The 19,539-nt window shown below is 41.4% G+C and overlaps 1 protein-coding gene across 1 annotated transcript in view; it reads right to left on the bottom strand.

Annotated features, from left to right (window-relative positions):
• The window catches only part of reck (reversion-inducing-cysteine-rich protein with kazal motifs), a 124,770-nt gene that overhangs the window by 40,662 nt on the left and 64,569 nt on the right, over nucleotides 1-19,539 (bottom strand). Inside the window, exons 11-14 of the mRNA XM_074693548.1 lie at nucleotides 13,563-13,775; nucleotides 10,889-11,025; nucleotides 8,354-8,497; nucleotides 8,072-8,260 (exon numbers count right to left, since the gene is read on the bottom strand). Coding sequence (XP_074549649.1) covers nucleotides 8,072-8,260; nucleotides 8,354-8,497; nucleotides 10,889-11,025; nucleotides 13,563-13,775 — 683 coding nt within the window. The remainder of the gene's footprint in view (nucleotides 1-8,071; nucleotides 8,261-8,353; nucleotides 8,498-10,888; nucleotides 11,026-13,562; nucleotides 13,776-19,539) is intronic.

The raw sequence follows: 19,539 nt of genomic DNA, 5'->3' as shown, positions 1-19,539 counted from the left end.
ATGCAGCCACTTGCTAGTAGTTATAGACAAAGACTGAGGATCACACCCTCTAACAACAGGAAGCAACCTAAATTGAGATTTTTGTAAAATTAAACTCATTAATTTAATGAAAACATGATGCAGTTTGAACCTGAGGTGGTGAAGAAAATCCCAGTTAACCAGTTTTGATGGATTCATCATACACCGATCCATCATCTTTACCACTTATCCTGGGTCACAGATGGCAGGAGTCTATCCCAGCTGTCTTAGTGCAAGAGGCTGGGTACACACTGGACTGGTCGCCAGTCAATCACAGGGCCGACACATAGAAACAGACAACCATTCAGGGAGAACATGCAAACTCCACACAGAGAGGCCCACCAGTGGAACTGGGAATCAAACTGGTGACCTTGCTGTGAGGCTGCAGCGCTAACCATTGGGCCACCGTGCAGACCTTCTTGCTGTCATGTGCAGACATTTAATAATCTGGTTTCGTAAAGACATCCACATCTCATGCAGTCTGTGTCATACTTTGGTTTGGCCATGATCAATTAGGTCATTAAAACAAACTCAGGTCTTCTTCTACACTGTGAATTGTACGGTGTCAGTTTTAGCACAGGGCATTATCGCCACCTGCTGCAAGGGAATGTGAATGCACATCACTCGGCCTTCAATATAAAACCACGGTCGATTTTCCTCTACATTTTTCCCCCTCAGGTCTAACCCACCCCTTGAGAATCATGGCTCTAGACAGCTCAGGTCCTCTGGGACCAGTCTGCTTTGTTCCCCCAGAGCAGGAACCAGTCACAGAGAGACAGTTTATATTTTAGCTCAAAGTATCAGGTTTTTAAATCCTGCTCTGTGGTTCACAGCTGCCTTTAATGAGATTATTTTAACACATTTTTTAAAATCTGTTTCTTTCACACAACACTGCATTTTGATTTGCATATCTACAAAATATAACTTTTACTTTTTGCCGTTTACTTTTTCTTTGCTTGAACTTTTATTTCCTCCTTAAAATATAAATTAAACTTTGTTTTTTACTGATTGGTTAAATGTTTTTTTTTCTTTTTTTTCTGGCTTTGTAATGATTTTTTTAATGTGTGTGAAATGCCCAAGCAACAACCTCTGGTCTAAAAATATGAGACAATGCTGAAGTGCTAAAATCTGCTGTTTCTCAAGTGTCTGCTTAAGGCTGGCTCTGGAAGCACCTGAAATCACATAAAGCCAAAATAAAGCTGTTTTCACTGCAGAAACAAATTTACAGCCTGGTTCAAAAAACTTCTCCCATTTCAATTGCTAATTCATTATCAGCACACACTGTACGGGAGGACATATTTTTCTAACTTAGTAGTTTCGAGGATATTAAGACCTTGAGTTTGCCCAATCAGAGGCACAGCTCAGCTCATGTGACTGACATGAAATCTATTTCAGGAAAAGTTGGGTGACGTCACGGAGACTACGTCCATATACAGTCTATGGAAGTGCCGTAATCTAAACACCAAATCCTCAAGATTTAAGTACCGTAATTTCTGGACTATTGGTGCACCTGAATATAAACCACACCAACTAGATTTAGAAAGAAAAAAAATGCACAGATACAGGCTGCATTTCACTATAAGCCACACAATGTAAAATGAGATATTTATACAGAAATGGGTCAGCTCGATGTTCGCAACGTTGCAATTTGTCCCCAAAATCTAAGGATAGGCTAATATCTGGCTCCTTTTTTCTATCACTGAAATAATATGAACACATGCCTGTGCAGACGCCAGAAAAAACCCCAGGAGAATTGTGGCAGAAAGATGTTGGTGACAGCAATTCAGGAGGATTTCTTTCAGGTTTCTTTCTGTTTGCTCTCTCTGACCAAGTCCACAGCTGTAGAGGAAATTATCTTAAAATACGGGGGCTGGATTATGGCTGTCAGAGCCTGTTAATTTTGCCTTAAGGGGGACATATCATGCTGATCCCTGATTTAATACTTACATATAATATGATAAATTTGAAAACAAGACCTTTCACCCCCTGAATTAAAAAAAAAAAGAGATATTGTATTTTTTCCTGATATCCTAGAACGAGACTTGATGCCTCTGAAAATAGGTCATTGCCATTTGGCCGTGAGATTTCGACCTTTGTGACAACATGAGGATCCTTTCTTTTTATTGGAGTAATCTGATAAAGCAGCTCCTCCTCTGTGATGTCAGTTAGTCACACAACTGCCACCGAGGGATACACCCACCAAGAGCTGACTGACTGAGTGCTGGATGCAGGGACTCTGCTCTGCTGAGCAGCTCGGCTTTACATGGTGAATTAGCAGTTAAAACACTGTAGTTTTAGCGGACGTGGTAATACTTGTGAGACTGTGATATTTGCATGCTTGTTCCGACATGCACTGTGAACCTGGACCACAATAATGCTGCAGGAATAACATAGTGAGGAACTGACGGTAGAGGTGATCTTTAGACTACACTTTCAGCATGATGGATAAAACAGACAGAGAAAAGTGAAGGAGCAGGATGGAGCCCTGTTATAGAAATAGTTTATTGGTGAAGTCTGCCTATATTTCCACGTATAAACTATACATGTTACAGTACCCCTTTGACTCACCACACTGAAGCGTCCTGAGATGATCTGTGTCCAGGTGGATTTTCTTCCTCCTGAGCTGCAGAACCGTCCGGGTCTGACTCAGGGTCCAATACAAAAGGACGTATCCTACACTCTGCCATTTTATTAGTGCTATCAATGCCTTACGGTGAAGTTTTGGGAAACAGTTAACTCGCTCCGTCTGCTCCATTCAATGTGGCGATTTTGTAAATACTGCCATGCTGCAAAAACCGCCCCCTGGCTCTACCCCCTCCACCCCTCAGATAGAACTGACCAATCAGAGCACAAAGGGCTGTGACGTTGCGAGGTTACTGGAGGTCATTCTGGAAACAGAGTGTTTCAACGAGATCTTCAGAATGGCCTAAACTGAGGATATTGAGAACGCTATTGTGGGGCAATGAAGGAACTAAATGACTTGTACTGAGGGCAGAAATGCTTTACAGGCATCCTAGTCTGGCAGAGTGAAAAGGAGAAACAAGCATGATATGTCCCCTTTAAATGTAAAAATTAATTAAAGGGTGATCCTGGGTCTACAATCATTCTGTTATTTTAATCAGCCCTATATGTATTCTGCAGGATAAAGATAAACCCTAAACTGGCACAACTTAAATAACAATGTCCAAAAATTTATATTGGTTTAAAACAAAGGACCCCACATGAAAATGAAATTTTTTGTAGCTCTGAAATAAACTCCTCAAGGCTGTGTATGTTGAACTGTGGTGTGACCGTGTGCTCTGACTGCGCTTTGGCCCCACCTTTTTCTCCTCCTCACCACAGACACTCTGTTAGTCTCTGTCCTTCAGAGATCACGAGAGATAATTGTTGCTTAATGAGTACAACCTGAAGAATGCCCCTGGTGGCCGTAAAAAATCCACAAATTAGCTGCATCACTGCATAAGCTGCAGGGTTCAAAGTAGCGGTTTTCAGCCTGGAAATTACTGTAATTGATGGTGATATCTAAATGATGTTTGCTAATCAGCTGCATCTTTCGCCCTGAGTCCCTAAATCGTCATAATTACCATTAAATGAGCAGCTCTCTCTTGATCGTCTTTATCTGCTCTCTTCATGTCTGAGTGACAGCTGGGAGCAGAAACCTGACAGAAAAAAGCAACAAAACTCAACAAACACACTCGGCTGTACACCCTGTGCTACATCCTCATGCCTTCAGCCCTCCAGCATAAAGATTAATATAAGATTTATACATATTCAGATTGATTTGAGGTCAGTAGGCACCTCCTCCAGGCAGCTCTTCAGTCAACAAGGACGAGCTCTGCTGACTGATTAAGGTGCTTTTTGATGAGAGTGATTGGGTAAAAAACGCTGCACACAGCCTGAAAGCACTTCAGGTAAAACTCTGCTCCTGTCTTTGCCGTTAAAGGTCAACAGGATGACTGCAGAGCACTCAAATTCAGAAGGGCTTATTAGAAGAAGTGGAAAATGACAAAGCATTTATCATTCCTCTTTGCGAGTGTGCACTCATCTTTTATCTCCCACTGCCAAGAACAAATCGACCATGAACATTTTGGTGAAACGTGCACCTGCTGAACTGAATGTGTCCTTCTCTGCTGAGAGACATCAGGAGTTTAAATTGACAGACTTTTCTCTGGAGTTTGGCTCCACAGAAATAAAACAGCAGGAGTCCAATTCAGGGAAAACATCTGTCTTTAATAACAGGAGAGCAGCTCACGCCTCCTCAGATGTGCGGGCGAAAACAAACATAAAAGCAGACGGAGAGAGGAGCCATAAAAACTCAGGTGGAGGGGGTGAAGCACGGAGTCAAAGGGAGAGAAGTGTGTTTGTCTTCACAAGGAGAAAACAATATCATACAATAAAGTGAACAGTTATGCTAGAGCTAAAGTGGGGAGATTTCTGAACTCAAAGTGACAACAAGATGATCCTGGCCTGTCTTAGTCTCTGGCCAACAAACACTAAAATCCTAATAGTTTAATAGATGTATATCCCTGCATGTATCAGGAATAATTCTTCTGATGCTCTCACCTTGATGGGTTGGAGGCGCTGTGCTGTGTTTCTAAAAATGCACCGGAGCAGGTGGAGATGGAAAAGGTGAAATATGTAATGGGTTCCCGCGTGTGAGGGCTTCAGGTATTGGCAAGTGCCCCGGGGTAATTCAACAGAAATATTCAGCACACATTCCCCGCATCTTCAGTGTGTGACCATAAATCATGGTGATTGAACGTGAAAACAAAAACAAACCTGATGGGAAGTCATAAAGCATCCAAAAGCTGATGTGTGCAGAGCAGCAGAGACGTCTGTCTCCATGAAAGTGTCACAGGAGCTTTCAGAAATGGATGCTTTTGTCACATTTAACCGAGGATAGAAATACTCATCCCTAGATACTGTGAGGAGCTGAGTTTATTCCAACAATTTACAATCTCCACCCGCCCTCATCCAGAGTTCAGAGGAGCACATAGAAGTAGGATTCTATAATTCTACAGTTTCATTAAGCAGACCCTTTTGTCCAAAGAGATGCACAACACAAGCAAGAACTTAGAAAGCAGGGAAAACCTCAGCTAAAGGTACACAGGTGATATAACTCATGAGTTCAGGATACATGGATGTAATCTCAATGACCTCACTCATTTGTTTCTAAAGCAAAGATCTAAAGGCTGTCATCAGCATATCAAGAAATTTAACTCAACCTAAACTTTGTTGCAGTTAGGATGAGGGAAAAAGACTGAAGACTGCTACAGGGCTTCCACCTGTCAGTCAGTCGAGTCAGCCACGCCCTTATATGGGCAAAACTTGTAGGACTAATGACCCCAAAATTAACACGTTAAAACGAATTCTCCCCCATGTTTCTGCCCAGCTCACAGTACCATAGGAACTGGAGGTAGAATTGACCTACTGCTAAGTCCCGCCCACAAACGCAATGAGCCAACCACAGTGTGTATAGCCTTCCTATACACTCAGACATTCTCTGCCTGTACGTCTATTAAAATGCAGGAGGTTGGTTTAAAAAGTTTAAAAATGGTCTAATGGTACGGCCACACCTAACGCAAATTTGCGGCACGATTACATATAAAGTCAATGCAAAGACGCTTTTAGACGCCGATTCGCCTTGGCCGGCGCGTTTGGCGAGGTGCGTTTGCGTGTTTGTACGTTTGGAGCGTTCGTGCGTTTGGGCGGCAGACGCAAATTTGCTCGAGTTGAAAATACTGAACTTTTGACGTAAATTTGCGAGAAGGCTTGCCGTGGCCACCAATCAGCGATGACATTTCCCCACGACGTCATTGATTTGATGACGTTGGGGGGGACTTCCACCTGCTCCGGCTCCAACTCCGCCAGAAGATGGAGGAGAAAACAATCTGTGCGGTGTGTCATCATCCAGAGTAATACAATACAACGTGTGAACTCTACAGAGACTGGAAAAAAAGGAGCAGGCTGGGTGAAAGTTACTGGGGAGACGGGTTTTGAATGTAAGGTCTGTAAACATTCGCTTCCAGCTGGATTTGCCTGCACGGGCTATCACTGAGTCCGACTGTGTATTTCTCAGTGGAACAGCCAGGCAGGGCCAGTGAATTACCAGGGAGAGGCAGCAGGCATTGATTGTGATCTCCAAAGTTTTAACACACTCTCCTGTCATGCTTTTGAAACCACAGCTCATTGTTTTTCATATGCTCTTTTGGGCTTTCCGATTTTAAATGAACGGGCTCTACTCTGCATGCCCAGTGCCGCGCTAAAGGGCGTTCGCCCCTCAGCTTGTCAAAATAGTCCAGCGGTGAGACTCAGGCATTCACGCGGCGCGTGACAGGCGATTCCCGCAAATAAATTTGCGAGTTAGCGTTTGGTGTGGCCGCACCATAAGGGTGTTCAAAGGGAACATGTAACTCTGACACAGGGTTTCCTGAGAGTCCGGGTGACAGGGTGAGATTTTAACCCTTTCCTGAGACACATCTGAAAAATGAAAAGTGTTTTCTTTGGATAAAGTTGAGCAGCAGACCACAACATGAACTCTGATTGATTCAAATGAAGAAGGATGTCTCCATCTGCTCTCAGGTCAGCTGACATGGTATCTGAGGCAGCAGATTGTGACTTTGCTGAAGAAATATAAAGTTGTCTTTAACACTAGAACCACCACTGCAGTCTGACGAACCCCTTGCGATCTTCTCTAACATTAGCCAAAGTTAGCCTAACATTAGCTCCTAGCTGTGTTGTTCATCATGTCTCTTTGTTTGTTGGGAGTTCATTGGCCTGTTTTGTTCTAGTTTTTGTTCTGTGGTGATCGTTCATCATTGTTAGCTGTTGTCCAAAGGGCTCTAGTTAAACTAACGTTAGCTTCTGGAGCTTAGCTTCATTAGCTTATCTGTAATAGCTGAGATAACAAAGGTTGTCAAACGCTGTGCTGAATGATTCAGTGTAAATCCTGTAGCTCCAAACTAACAGAGACTCACTCTTGGTAAAGATGGTAAAAAGGAGGTTATATTTTGTCCTGAACAATGCTGATCCTCTGTCTTGTTGTCTGAGATGCTAATGCTAACCAGATGCTGTTTATCAGGTTTGCTATGGGAGCTGAAAATTTAGTCTGTAACTGAAGCTTTTTATCGACCTTCTCAACAATAAAATGATTCATATTTCCCTCCAACGTGGACTTTAGAGACTTCTGGTGACTGAAAGATGATCTGTGATATTTGTCTCTCCAACAATCATCAACAGCATCCAGTGAAATGTCTCCGACTGTGACACCTGCCATAGCTCCTGTCACTGAATGTTCAACATTTGTCTGAGTGAGTGAAGGGGGCGCGGCTTAGACGGAGGTCAGTCTGAAAAGATTGGCTTCATGGAATGCACCGATTGGGAGGAAGAGTGAGAGTTTGTGCACACAAGAGCCTGTACTACTGAAAGTTTTTCATGGTATAAACTTGAGAAAAGCATCACAGGAGCTTCTTGTCCTTGTAGGCCGCCATTGCTTCACCAAAGAGGATCTGACCACAAGATATCGCTCTGTTCCTGTTACTACACCTTATACCAGTTATATCACAGCTGATCAGTAATCCGTTACATTACTTTCATCTACATCATTTAAATTAAGACACGGAGGCTCAGTTAACGTGCTTAAAGAGACAAACACTGACTGCAGTTTGTAAAGAGAGAAGTTTCTGGTGTTGAAGACAAGTTTTGTACAGACAAAAAGGACCCCCCCCCTCTTCCACTGATCTAACTTTTAATGGGAACAACATGGCATTAAGAGGCATTAAGAGAGCAGTGGGGTAGAACTCTAATTGAGCAGCAGAAAATAAATCATTCTTGTCCAGATTTAATTCTCAGCTCCACAGGAAGTTATGACAAACGACTTATGCCATGAGTGTCAGCCGGAGATGTCAGATCACTGAGGGTGCCAAAACCTTTCTATCACTGTCACCTCCATCAAACGTTGAACACAGAATTCCCCCATTGATTGGTCGTTCTTTCACAGAAGTAGAGTTTTAATGAGACTCTGGACGAGCCGAGAGAACAGAACAGGTCTCACCTTTCCTCTGTCCCCCCACGACGCAGGGTTTGTAGGTGTCAATGCAGGGCATCTCCACGCAGTTCTCCAGACGCCCACTCGGACCACAGCTACAGACCTCATAGCACCCAGCAGGACCATTGCGAGTGGGAACCTGAATACGAGCATCCTGCTGCACCAGGAACTCTGAGGCCTCGCCCAGTTTGCAGCCTGAAGAGCAGAAACATGCAGACTCTCAGACCGGCTTCAGAATCTTTAACAGGTAAGAGTGAAAGAGAAACCCAGCACAGCAGGAGGTCGTACCTGGCACACAGAGGTACGGCTGACAGTTGAACTCATCCAGGCATCCCTTCCTGTTGACCTGACATAGGTGGTTGCTGGGGCAGGGGTTGGGGTTGCATGGATGGATGACCTCCTCAATGATGTTGTTGCCGAGAGAGCTGGGAGCTGGGGGAGGTGTGTGAGACGGAGTTAGGGTACAGGTGAGGGGTGGACAGGCTCTAAGGTCATGATCATGGCGTTATGAAAACTTAATACATTTAGATACAGTCATGAAACTCTTCCTAAAGGGGTGTGAAGAACAAACAGATGCTGAGATATTTGAAAAAAAAAAAAAGTTAACCCTCAGGATCCTAAACCTGCCGATAGGATCTCAATGCTTTTAAATGACAGACATTTTCAAATCATTTGAAAAAATCTCAAGGGGTTTTAGCAACATGTCTGAATAGACTGCAGAAGACGGAAGAATTTTTTCCACATCACTTTAAAAAATTTTGCTTCTTGGCGTTGTCTTGCAGGCATAAAATATATAAAGAGTAAATAGATTGTACTAATGATGTATCAATTACTACAGTTTAATTATATCATACTGCTCAGGAGACACTGTTGTGTTAAATCTGGCTTTAGTCCTGGTTGTCCTGACCCCACAGAGGTGTACGACTTCATATTGCAGAAAAAAAATAGTCCACAGTGGGTAGAAACAATCACCAACACCAACATTTGTAGATTCTCTGAATGCTGTGCCACCACTGTGCACACTATTTTATTTTTTTGTCATTTTTAAAAGGATATAATCAGAAAAAAACAATATTTTTCTAATGATTTAAAGCTTTTAACTTCTGTTCGACTGCATGAAGACATAACTGAGGTACATCGGCCTATGGTTGTCCTGAGGTGCAGGACTTCACTTTGTAGAGAAAAATGACAGTAACAGAAACTGCTCAGGATCCTTATGCTTAAGAAATGTCTGTAAAAGATTATGTGAGAAACCGTTTAAGAGCTGTTAGGACATTGAAATCCTGAGCAAAGAGTTGAAGTTATGCTGCTAGCCCAACTAAAAATCACTTGATAATTACTCCAACAGAAGTTTCTGAGCAAAGAAGAGAAACAGGCCAGGAGAAGAGTTGAGTGCTGCTCAGATAAAAACACTTATTTAACTTTTAGAGCAGGGGCTCTCAAACTTTTATGGACCATAGGCCTTTTCAAGGTTTTTCCAAAGACCTTGTTATTAGCATAACCCTGATTAACATAGTATGAATACAATTTAATAATGAACTGTCATGTACTTTGCAACAGTAGAATTAGGGTACATTCATACTCTCCATGTAATTCACCTTGTAAACTTTGACAAAACGCTGGCTCTGAGGTGTTTGTTTTTTGTTTTTCTTTACTACGGTTGTGCACTTTGAAGGGATAGACATGTACTTAGGGATGGGTACCGAATTAGGTACGTTTATAGGTACCGACCGAATTCTGTCAAAAGTACCAGGTATCGATTCATGTAAAACCAAAAGGTACCATGTTAGGGTACCTAAATGCATCCTTGTGACTGTGAGGGAGTGGAAGAGCAGGTGATTTTCCATACTGGACATAAACACAGCATTGCAAGGTTACTGTATATACTGAAGAATAAATTTGTTAAATAGAATTTTTCATTATTCAACAAATTGATATTTTTTGCCACATAAACACTAAAAAGTACCGAAACTTGGTACCGTTGAGTACCAGTACCGATTGCCAGGTACCGGGCCTCGGTACCGTATCGTTTCAAATGTAGGTACCCATCCCTACATGTCCTGATCAAATCAGAGTTGATCTCATGGTACAAAACTAAACTGGGGAGTTCCTGAAAAAATAGCTGATTTTATGGGTGCAAGAGATCACACTTTGTTGATAAGCTTTTTTCAGAATGCAGCACACTTTCAAAATTGTGTTCAAATTAATTTGCGGACCCACAAGCTATGGTTTGCAGACCCCTGGGGGTCCTGGGACCCCAGTTTAAAAAACAATATTTTAGAGGAACAAATATGAAACAAAAAAAACTTCAACTTCATTATAAAATAACCTGCATGATATTAATCTATCACGAAAAACTCTTATTCCACTCGAAGGACATCCTCTTTCTAACTCTGCTTTCAGCCTCTTTTAGCTTCATAACCATTTTTTTTCAAAATTGTCAACGTCAACAGCTGCTGCAAGTCCGAGTCCCAGGCCAATAAAAAGACCAGGATTTGTCCAGAGTTTAGTGAAACTTAATCATATCTCTGATCAGATGCTCATAACACTGTGTCCACTGACTATAAACCAACATTTCAACCACAACTGTTTTTTTTGGTAGCTTGTCTTTGAGCTTTTGTCTGTCTCTGCCCCCTGGTGGCCACAGGTGTATTTACCCGCTGATCCCACTGCATTGACTTTTGAAGGATACAAACTGATAATAAAAAGGGATTTGTTGTGGTACTGTAACTTTTGAATATCTTAAATCTGGACCACAGCTTCTCTAGATACCAAGCAGCACTCTCTGTCCCTGGTGAATTCGCCCTGCTGGCTGTGACTCACTGAGGTATCTGTGGAGAGGAATGCAGCGTTCAGGGTCATCAATGGGTGACAGCAGCTCGCAGATCCTCTCAGGAGTTTGGCCTTCATGGAAACGTTTCCTGTCCCCACACTGGGTCAGGATGTCCACACAATCTGACCTGAGGACAGATAAGAGATCCTCAAACACTGCTTCAAATAAATGTAAAAGAAGAAATCAGCATCAGGCGGTTGTGTAACTTCAAGGTGAAGAGGGCTGTGAGCGGGGGGGAGAGGCTCTTACGACACACTGCGCCTGAAGCTGGATGTGGACGGCGTGTCAGTGTGTAATGTCACTCAAGACAAGAGGGAGATTAAAAGCTCAGAGGAAGGTTAAGCCTGACAAACTGCTGAACAAGAGTTACAGCCATGAACACACAGACAGTCAGACACACACACACGCACACACACACTCTCTGTGTTTAACATGACATAGCAGATCCTGAGGGAGGGCACGACCTCCACCTGTCCATCACATCCTGACCTTGAATGTCTCCTCTTATCACTCATACACACTTTTACTCGAAGCAGTCGCTGATGAGAGACAATGATCTATTTATTGACGTAAATAAAGTAAAATAAACAAACATGCCCATTAAAATGAAACCCCAATAAATAAAAGAGGAACGATTAAAAGTTTCTTTCATGTACAAAACCGGAAAAATTCCTTTGAATCCAAACTCACTGGCATGAAATATTCATTTTTCTATCATGTACTTGGACGTTAATTTGTTTTTTATTTCAAATGTTTTCCTTACATCAAGCCTTTATATCACTTTGTATCTTGTCTACCTTCTCTGCCCTATTAGAAAAAAAAAATCTAATATTCTCATTTGTGTAAAAAATTACATTTAGCCAAGAAATAAAGATGTAGAAATGATGCTTTACATGAAACAAATCTGGGATTTGATGCGAGCAGGGATAGGATTTAAATTACAGGTGGATGAGTGAGGTCACCTGAAAAACACAGAGTCTAATTGCACCTTCAGTTATTACTAGTTTGGGGTTTGAAATTACCCACAACACCCTCAGGACAGGATAAAAATCACAGACCAGAGCCAGCTCTCATAACATCATCCTGTCTCAGCTCAGGAAGTCAGTCCAGTTTGGACGGAGGCTTATCGTGGACAGGAAATCTCACTCACTTGAGACATGACAACATCAGAGCACCTCAGCCGAAGAAATGTTGACTTGTCAGAGTGAAAAGGAAAAGATAAAACTTCCACTCCAAGAATCTATTTACAGAGACTCTTTGATGTTTTATTTTTTAAATCTCCTGAGAGGTTTTTTTTTAAGCTGGTTGGTAAACTGTTTATGAAATCTGAACGTCTGAGAAACTGCTGGAGGATCAGATTCAGACCAAGTAAAAACACAACTGATTAAAATCTTTGGACCAGTGGAAAAAATGCACAAATTTACATTTTGCTCTGCTTGATCTTAACAAGGTTCTAAGAAGAGGTTTAAAATGTAATAAGAAGAAATGGGAATGAGACAAAAAAAATGAGTAAGCAGTTTATCGAAAACAAGAATTAAAGTAAAACATTAAAACTAAATCTGCTCTAAAATGTGGATCAGTGTGATTTTCTGTCAGGTTTTTTTCTCTGTCATGACACACTCTGTGAATGTGGTCGGATTATTGAGCCACATCAGCAAGGCCTCTCACAACACGCCATCTCTGCTGAGGTTGGACACAGTTAGACAGCCATTTTGGATTTCTTCAAAGATCCTGAGGGTTATGGATCAAAAAGTCCAGAGGTAGACCCAAAACCATTTCACCAGAGCTGAGCCGGAGGATCTGATTGGCTGTCTGTTCCTGGACCCAGATTAAGGCCGTTACTGGAGCCGACTGCAGCCCAATAACCATCAGACGCCATCTGAGAGAGAAGAGCTTTAAGAAGAAAACACATCTTCAAAGACCTCGTCTCCTTCAACGCCACAAACTCACCGTTTGGACTTTTTCAGAGAGGAGCAAACATGGGACACTGAAAGGTGAAGAAAGTTTGATTCTCTGAGGAGAAAAAACTGAACCTTGACGTCCTGATGGCTTCAACGTTACTGACATGACCAGGAGATCCCACTGGAGATGTTTTCACAGCGGCACAGTGGAGGGGGCGCCATCATGTTCTGGGGCTTTTTCCTTCAATGGACCAATGGGGCTTCAGGTTGGTCAGGGCGTCAAACGGCGGCTGGCTCTGTGGAGATGTTGCAGGGGGCCTCCTTCATGACTGAGGGCCCTGGTCTGTGTGGGAATGACTGGGTTTTTCAACAGGACAACGCTGCAGGTCACAATGGGCGCCTGACAAAGGACTTCTTCCAGAGGAATCAGCTCACTCTTTGGACCATCCTGATGTTCCCCTGATCTAAATCACTCTGACAACATTTGGGGATGGATGGAGAGGGACTTTTTGTCTCACTCTCATTTTGAGACATTTATTAAAACTTTTTTAAGATCCAACAGAGCGAAGTGTAAATTTGCGCAATTTTTGAACTGATCTTAGTATTTTGATCAGGTGTGCGAGGGATACTTTTAAATAGAACAGCAGGATGAGCAGGACTAAAAACAAAAAGTTCCTCCCAGAAGCTTAAGAAATGACTTGTCCTGATGGTGTGTAGGTCAGTGCATGTTCGTAGTGTGTTACTTGAAACCCGGCAGACTTACTTGCATATGACACTCCCTCTGGACTTGCTGTGGCAGGGTTTAATCTGCAAAGAACAGGCCACAGCCTTCCACATGTCCGGCAGACACTTCCTGATGTCCAGCACCGGGATGTTCATGAACGGCATCTTAATCGTCCCATTCGACCACAGCTTGATGTCGCTCATGGCGCCCTGGTCAGACTGGACATTACAGCTGCGGAACAGCTCTGTGGGCCTGCAGACAGAGAGATGGATGGAAACAAAGGGGGATAAAGGTTTGTCTGCACCTTGGAGTAAAACAGAAAATCAACAACAGCTCGAGTAACCGACTGATTGCAGCACATGCTCCGTGTGCAGCTGTGGCCTTGAAGCTGTCTACTCCTCAGGCCTTACAGAGTCCCTCTGGGTAACATGAGGAGTGTTTTCTCCTTCCTCTGCACCAGGAAGTGCCTTTGATGTCTGATTGGTGGGTTCAGTCTCTAGTGAGTCAGCTAATTGGTGGTTTGAAGAGAGAGGACGAGGCAGAAGTTTGGGTGTGGTGCCATGTGATGAGCAGAGATTCTGTTTATTTACCAGGAAACATGCATGTGTGTGTGTTAAACCCTTGACTCAAAATGTGGTCGTCAGCTGATTCATGTTGGGAGCAAACTACCACAGCTCTCTCATCCTTCGTCGTTCTTCTTTAGACTTGTTTTGAAGCTTCTAATGAGAAATTTGTCAGGTTTTCCTGTGAAGTTGACAATGTGGACGCCATGGAAGAGAGTCAGTCTGTGGGGGGTTATTGTTTGGGTCAATGTAGAGGCTGAGGCTTGAAAACAGAGGTCTGAGGATGAAGTCTGTTCTGGCACAAAGCTGTTTTTTACATTTGGATTTCTCTTCAACAAGAGTAAACTAAGTATTAACACAGAAAACAACAAATCCTACGACTTAAATAAACTGCTTTAATGAGACAGTCCCCAGACAAAAATGCACTTTTAACTCAAGAGCCAAAAGGCAGCAACAGAATGAGCCCATTCACAGCTGCATGGAGCAGATTAGTTACTTATAACTCAGTGTTTTTTTTTCCAGCTAATGCAGAGAAATCAAGTAAAAAGCTCATTAAATCACCTCTTTTTCATGTATCACTTTTAAAGGTATGACAGAATCAATCACCACATTCAGTGAGTTACAAACTGACTTACACAGTCATATTAAAACTTTATAAAACTCTTTTTGTGCTTTATGAAAGATTATAATTCTAGTGATCCACAGTGTCTGCCTCTGACTTTATGTTCACATTATCCTGTTCAGACCACTGGAGACCTGACAACTAACTTAATCCAATCCAAATCAGTCCAGCTTGTATAGCACCAATCAAAACAAAGTTACAAGGTGCTTTAGAATAATACTAACAAAGTTAACCCCTCACTGCCTGAATTAATCATCTAAAAATAGATTGCTTTTATGTATTTTTGCATTCTTACAAATGTTTAAGTGTATGTATATAATATATATATATATATATATATATATATATATATATATATATATATATATATATATATATATATATATATATATATATATATATATATATATAATAAATATTATATATATATATATATATATATTTATATAAATATATAAATATATAAATATATATATATATATATATATATATATATATATATATATATATATATATATATATATATATATATATATATATATATATATATTAATGGTGGGACTTGATTAAAAAAAAAAATCAAATTAATCGTGCCATTTGTAATCAATTGATCGTAATTAATCGCATTTTAATCACATCAATATTCAACATAAGAAGCAACACTTTTTAAGCTAAACAGATTTTGGTAGAAGACTAAATCATTGAATATTCTCATACACAAGTTTAAACCACAAAATCTTGTTTATTTTGGTTAGAAGATTTTTTTTTTGTGGACACTGCTTTCAAGTACATACATCAGCTGTTATGTGGTAAATAGTGCTGTCAGGGGATTAAAAAATATTCAAATGATTTACAGGATTTGTTATTAATTGATCTAATTAATCACATTTTAATCTTATATCTGCATAAGATCCCCACATAAAGAATTTGAACCGTAGGGCATTACAAAATCATAGTGCATGACTAATTAAATGAATTCACGAAAAAGGGAAGATTTGTAAATCCTTTTTTTTTTTCAACTGGTCAATATTAATTAAAATGTCCGTGTTCCCTGCCATTGACATTCGATTACTGTTTACTGCGTCTATAGAAGTAAATTATATTTTTCAGCGGAGGGAGGCGGGGTCTGGTGGAGCTTGTCAATCAAAATCCTGCTCGTAAACTAGTGGGTGGGTGAGAGCAGTGCGCTCTTTGGACGAGAGCTCAGCATGGATATGAGGAGAAATGTGAGATGACAGAGACACAGAGAGAAGCTGCAAGTGTTGAAAGTTCAGGCAGCTCACGCTGACACGAAGATGTGTCACGGTAGTTCAGAGAGAAAGAGCGGCGCCATCGTGAAAAAAGACGACGGAGATCATGGAGAGGATCAAAGGATGGAGCGCACGAGATGAACACGATCAAAAAAGTTTTATATTTCTATTTTTTTGGACCAAAAAGAGGAAAAGAGACATAAAAGAAGAAAGTCCACTCTTCTTAAGTAACTTTGGTGTTTACATAGTCATAGAAAACATTATTATTTGGGTCTTAAAAGATCATTCAAGATGCTCTGAAAATGTCTGGCAGCCAATGAGTTAATTTTGCGTTGATTTTTATAACGCGTTAATGTGTGGTGTAATAATTAACGCGTTAAAGTCACAACCCGAATATATATATATATATATATATATATATATATATATATATATATATATATATATATATATATATATATATATATATATATATATAAAGATGGTTTAGATTAGAATAAGAGATGGTTTAAAGAAGAAATTAAAAAGATGATCCTGTGTTTGCCTGAGATCCTCTGGCAAAGCTTCAGTTCGGTCCCTTTTTGTGACCAGTCTGGATTTAAAAACCACTAGTATGGCCCTGCTGGAGGATCTGAAACAAAGGTAAAGCTGATAAGGAGTAAGAAGGTCACAGGAGCCTGACCACTGAGGGCTTTAAAAACAAGCAGTAAAATCTGGAAAGCAGTTTTAGGGTCCTGTCTACACAACGTTTCACCTAAAATGCAAACAACATAGTGGAAAAATCTGTGTTTACGCTAAGGGACTTAAAATGCTGTAGTATGCATACCAGGCCTGTAGTCAGCAATAGAAATGTGGAGACACACCCCTCCACAGACCAGAAGAAGTCTAGCTGGCTGCTAATGAAGAAAACAGAAGTAAAGAAGTTGAGCAACAGATGCACATTGTGTTGAAAGGCAGTCTGCAGATTCAGCAGCACAAGCATAACACGGTTCTCCACCATTGTTACCGTTGTTGTTGTTCAGTTTGTGCATGGCAATTTAAGGTGCCACAGTGAAAGTGAAATGCACAAAATGGAGCCTGACGTCTGTGTTTTCACTGAGACCTCCAGCTTGCTGTTAACACGGCAACAGTGGCTGCGGCTTTTCAGAAAAATTCCACTTTCAAAAGTTCCTGTTTTGAGTAGGCTAAAACCCTGTTTCTGTGTAAACAAAAGGCCAAAATGCATTAATACTTTTACATTCCATCCTAAAACTGTCATCATGTAAGCAACTCTCAACTCACAGGTAACCAGTGGAGGGCAGCGAGGAGGAGGTGTGATGTGCTCATCACTTGTGGTGTGGGTTAAAAGCCTGGCAGCAGCGTTTTGTATCATTAGGGTTCTATGACTGTTACGCTTGCTGATAACTAAATAGAGGGCATTACAAAATGAAGTTTCGAGGAGAAAAAAGCATAAATAACTCTTTTCAAGTCGGCATAGAAAAGACTTAACTTGGTAAGCAGCCGAAATTGAGCAAAACATAATTGGACCACTGTGTTACCTGGGCATCATAAGATCGGGCCTCCCTACAGACATCACTCGATAAAGCACCAAGAGAAGGGGTGAGGGTATTTGCAGTGCACTGCTCCAAAGCCAAAGAGGGAGTTATGAGAACTCTTTATTTGGAGTCATTGTGTTGTAAAAAAAAATCTGTACATCCAGGTTTTGATGTCAGACAGACAAACCTGCTCAGGGACATACAGCTGGGTGTCATCAGCATAACAATGGAAATCCATACCAGGATTTCCCCATGGGAAGCGTATGAACAGAGAACAGAAGGGGACCCAAAATATGACCCTTGTGGAACACCGTGAGAGAGAGAAGCACAGGAGGAGGAGGCATCACCCAACATGACAGAGAATGACAGAGCACTTAAAACTGCTTCAGAGTTTTCTTCATCACCACATCTCCTGAACAATATTCACCTCTAATCAGCCTTGTTTTTTATCAATTCATTTTACTGAAGATGCACATGAGGGCTGAAGAAACAGGCCTGTGTGCAGGCACCCACAGAATGTCCTGTGTGAGCTTTGGATCCGAACGTTTTGTTGCATTTGCATGGTTTAAAAAAAAAAAGCTTTTGTTTGGATGAAAGAGGCAGAGGGATACAGCGTGATGCCACACTCAGCAGCTGATCAGTCAGAAGCTTTTTTTTTTTACTTTGACAAAAGATTTCAAACATCTCCAAACCTCTGAGTATTCAGCATTTATAAATCCAACTGAGGACAACACTCCGTGATGAATGACTGGTGCTGAACAAATGCATCATTACTTCACTTTTTTATCTCATCAGTGGGGTCTGAAACTTTCTGGCTCTGAGTCACCCTGTGGCTGAACAGCCCCTGAACTGAAACACATCCTCAGTCACATTCCCAATGAATTCAACTCACAACTGATGGCTTTGATCATGAAAGGCCAACAGCTTGTTACGTGCCGAACAAATGAGTGAACAAATAAATGAAGGAGATAATGGTTTTACATACTCTTAATCCAGGTTGAATGTATAGATCAGGCCTTGGTTTCTAACTATAAGGTTGAGGACTGTTGTCTTTACACCCACACAGCCACAGAAACACTGACTCACACACTCACAGCTATAAGCCCCACGCTCCCTCGCCCTCAAACACCACCTCCAGATCAGTGTTTGTCTTCCGTGCTGCTCCGGGCTCCACATCTCCATGTTTGAACCCCTCAGGGGAGCAGGAATCTATACAAGGCTCTCCTGGAGACCATCAAACAAAACTCAAAGAGCCCTACACACAGTTTGTTATTCCTGAACTTCAAATCCCACAATGCCACAGCGTGAACCGCATACACCGTGATCTGAATCCACTGTTAGCTGAATTATTTTCTTTGTGGGTAACAACACAGAGCTGGGGGTAAAACCAACTCGTAATTTAGGCAACACATTGAGAAACTTCAGAGACAGAGAGCAGCATCAGGAGGCTGTCAGGCTGCTGCTCACTTTGAGAGAGGAGGTGGTTTGAGCTACAACCAAAGCTCCTGATTTACCTTCACTGATTTAAGGAAAGGAAGCGAATGAAGCTTGCACCTGTCAGTGAGTGGACTATGATAATTACAGAGGTGGCCAAGGTTATTATAGCACTCCTGCACTTTTGAGAGGTTTCAGCTGTTCCGTAGGATCGGCCTTTGGAGTTCAAATAATACCAATGAAATATCTACAAAGTCATCATCATGTCACAGTGCTCCATCGACCAGAGCACAACCATCATACAGAGGTTCAAGTCATCTTCCTTATAAATAGGAGCACAGAAAATGTTATAGTAAAATAAAGAGGACAGATCTTTTGAACATTCAAAGGAAAGACTTTGTCTTGTGTTGCAGAAGTCATGGGATAACATCAGTGTTGAAGCTCTCAGAAAATATATATCGACTCTATGTCAGAGACACGTGCTGCTGTGACTGCTGCTAAACGTGGACAAACTAAATATCAAAGTTCAAAGATGAAGACAGGAAGGACTCACTTTGTCTGAGATTTGTTGAGCTCAAAGCAAACATCTGCATGTTTCAGGATCAGGATTTG

This window comes from Halichoeres trimaculatus, unplaced genomic scaffold (genome assembly GCF_033239565.1).
Source record: "Halichoeres trimaculatus isolate MK-OKI-2021-1 unplaced genomic scaffold, fHalTri1.1 fHalTri1_scaffold_18, whole genome shotgun sequence".
Lineage (NCBI taxonomy): Eukaryota > Metazoa > Chordata > Actinopteri > Labriformes > Labridae > Halichoeres > Halichoeres trimaculatus.
The sequence above is the reverse complement of the archived record's forward strand: the minus strand, read 5'-3'. Positions and strand labels throughout refer to the sequence as shown.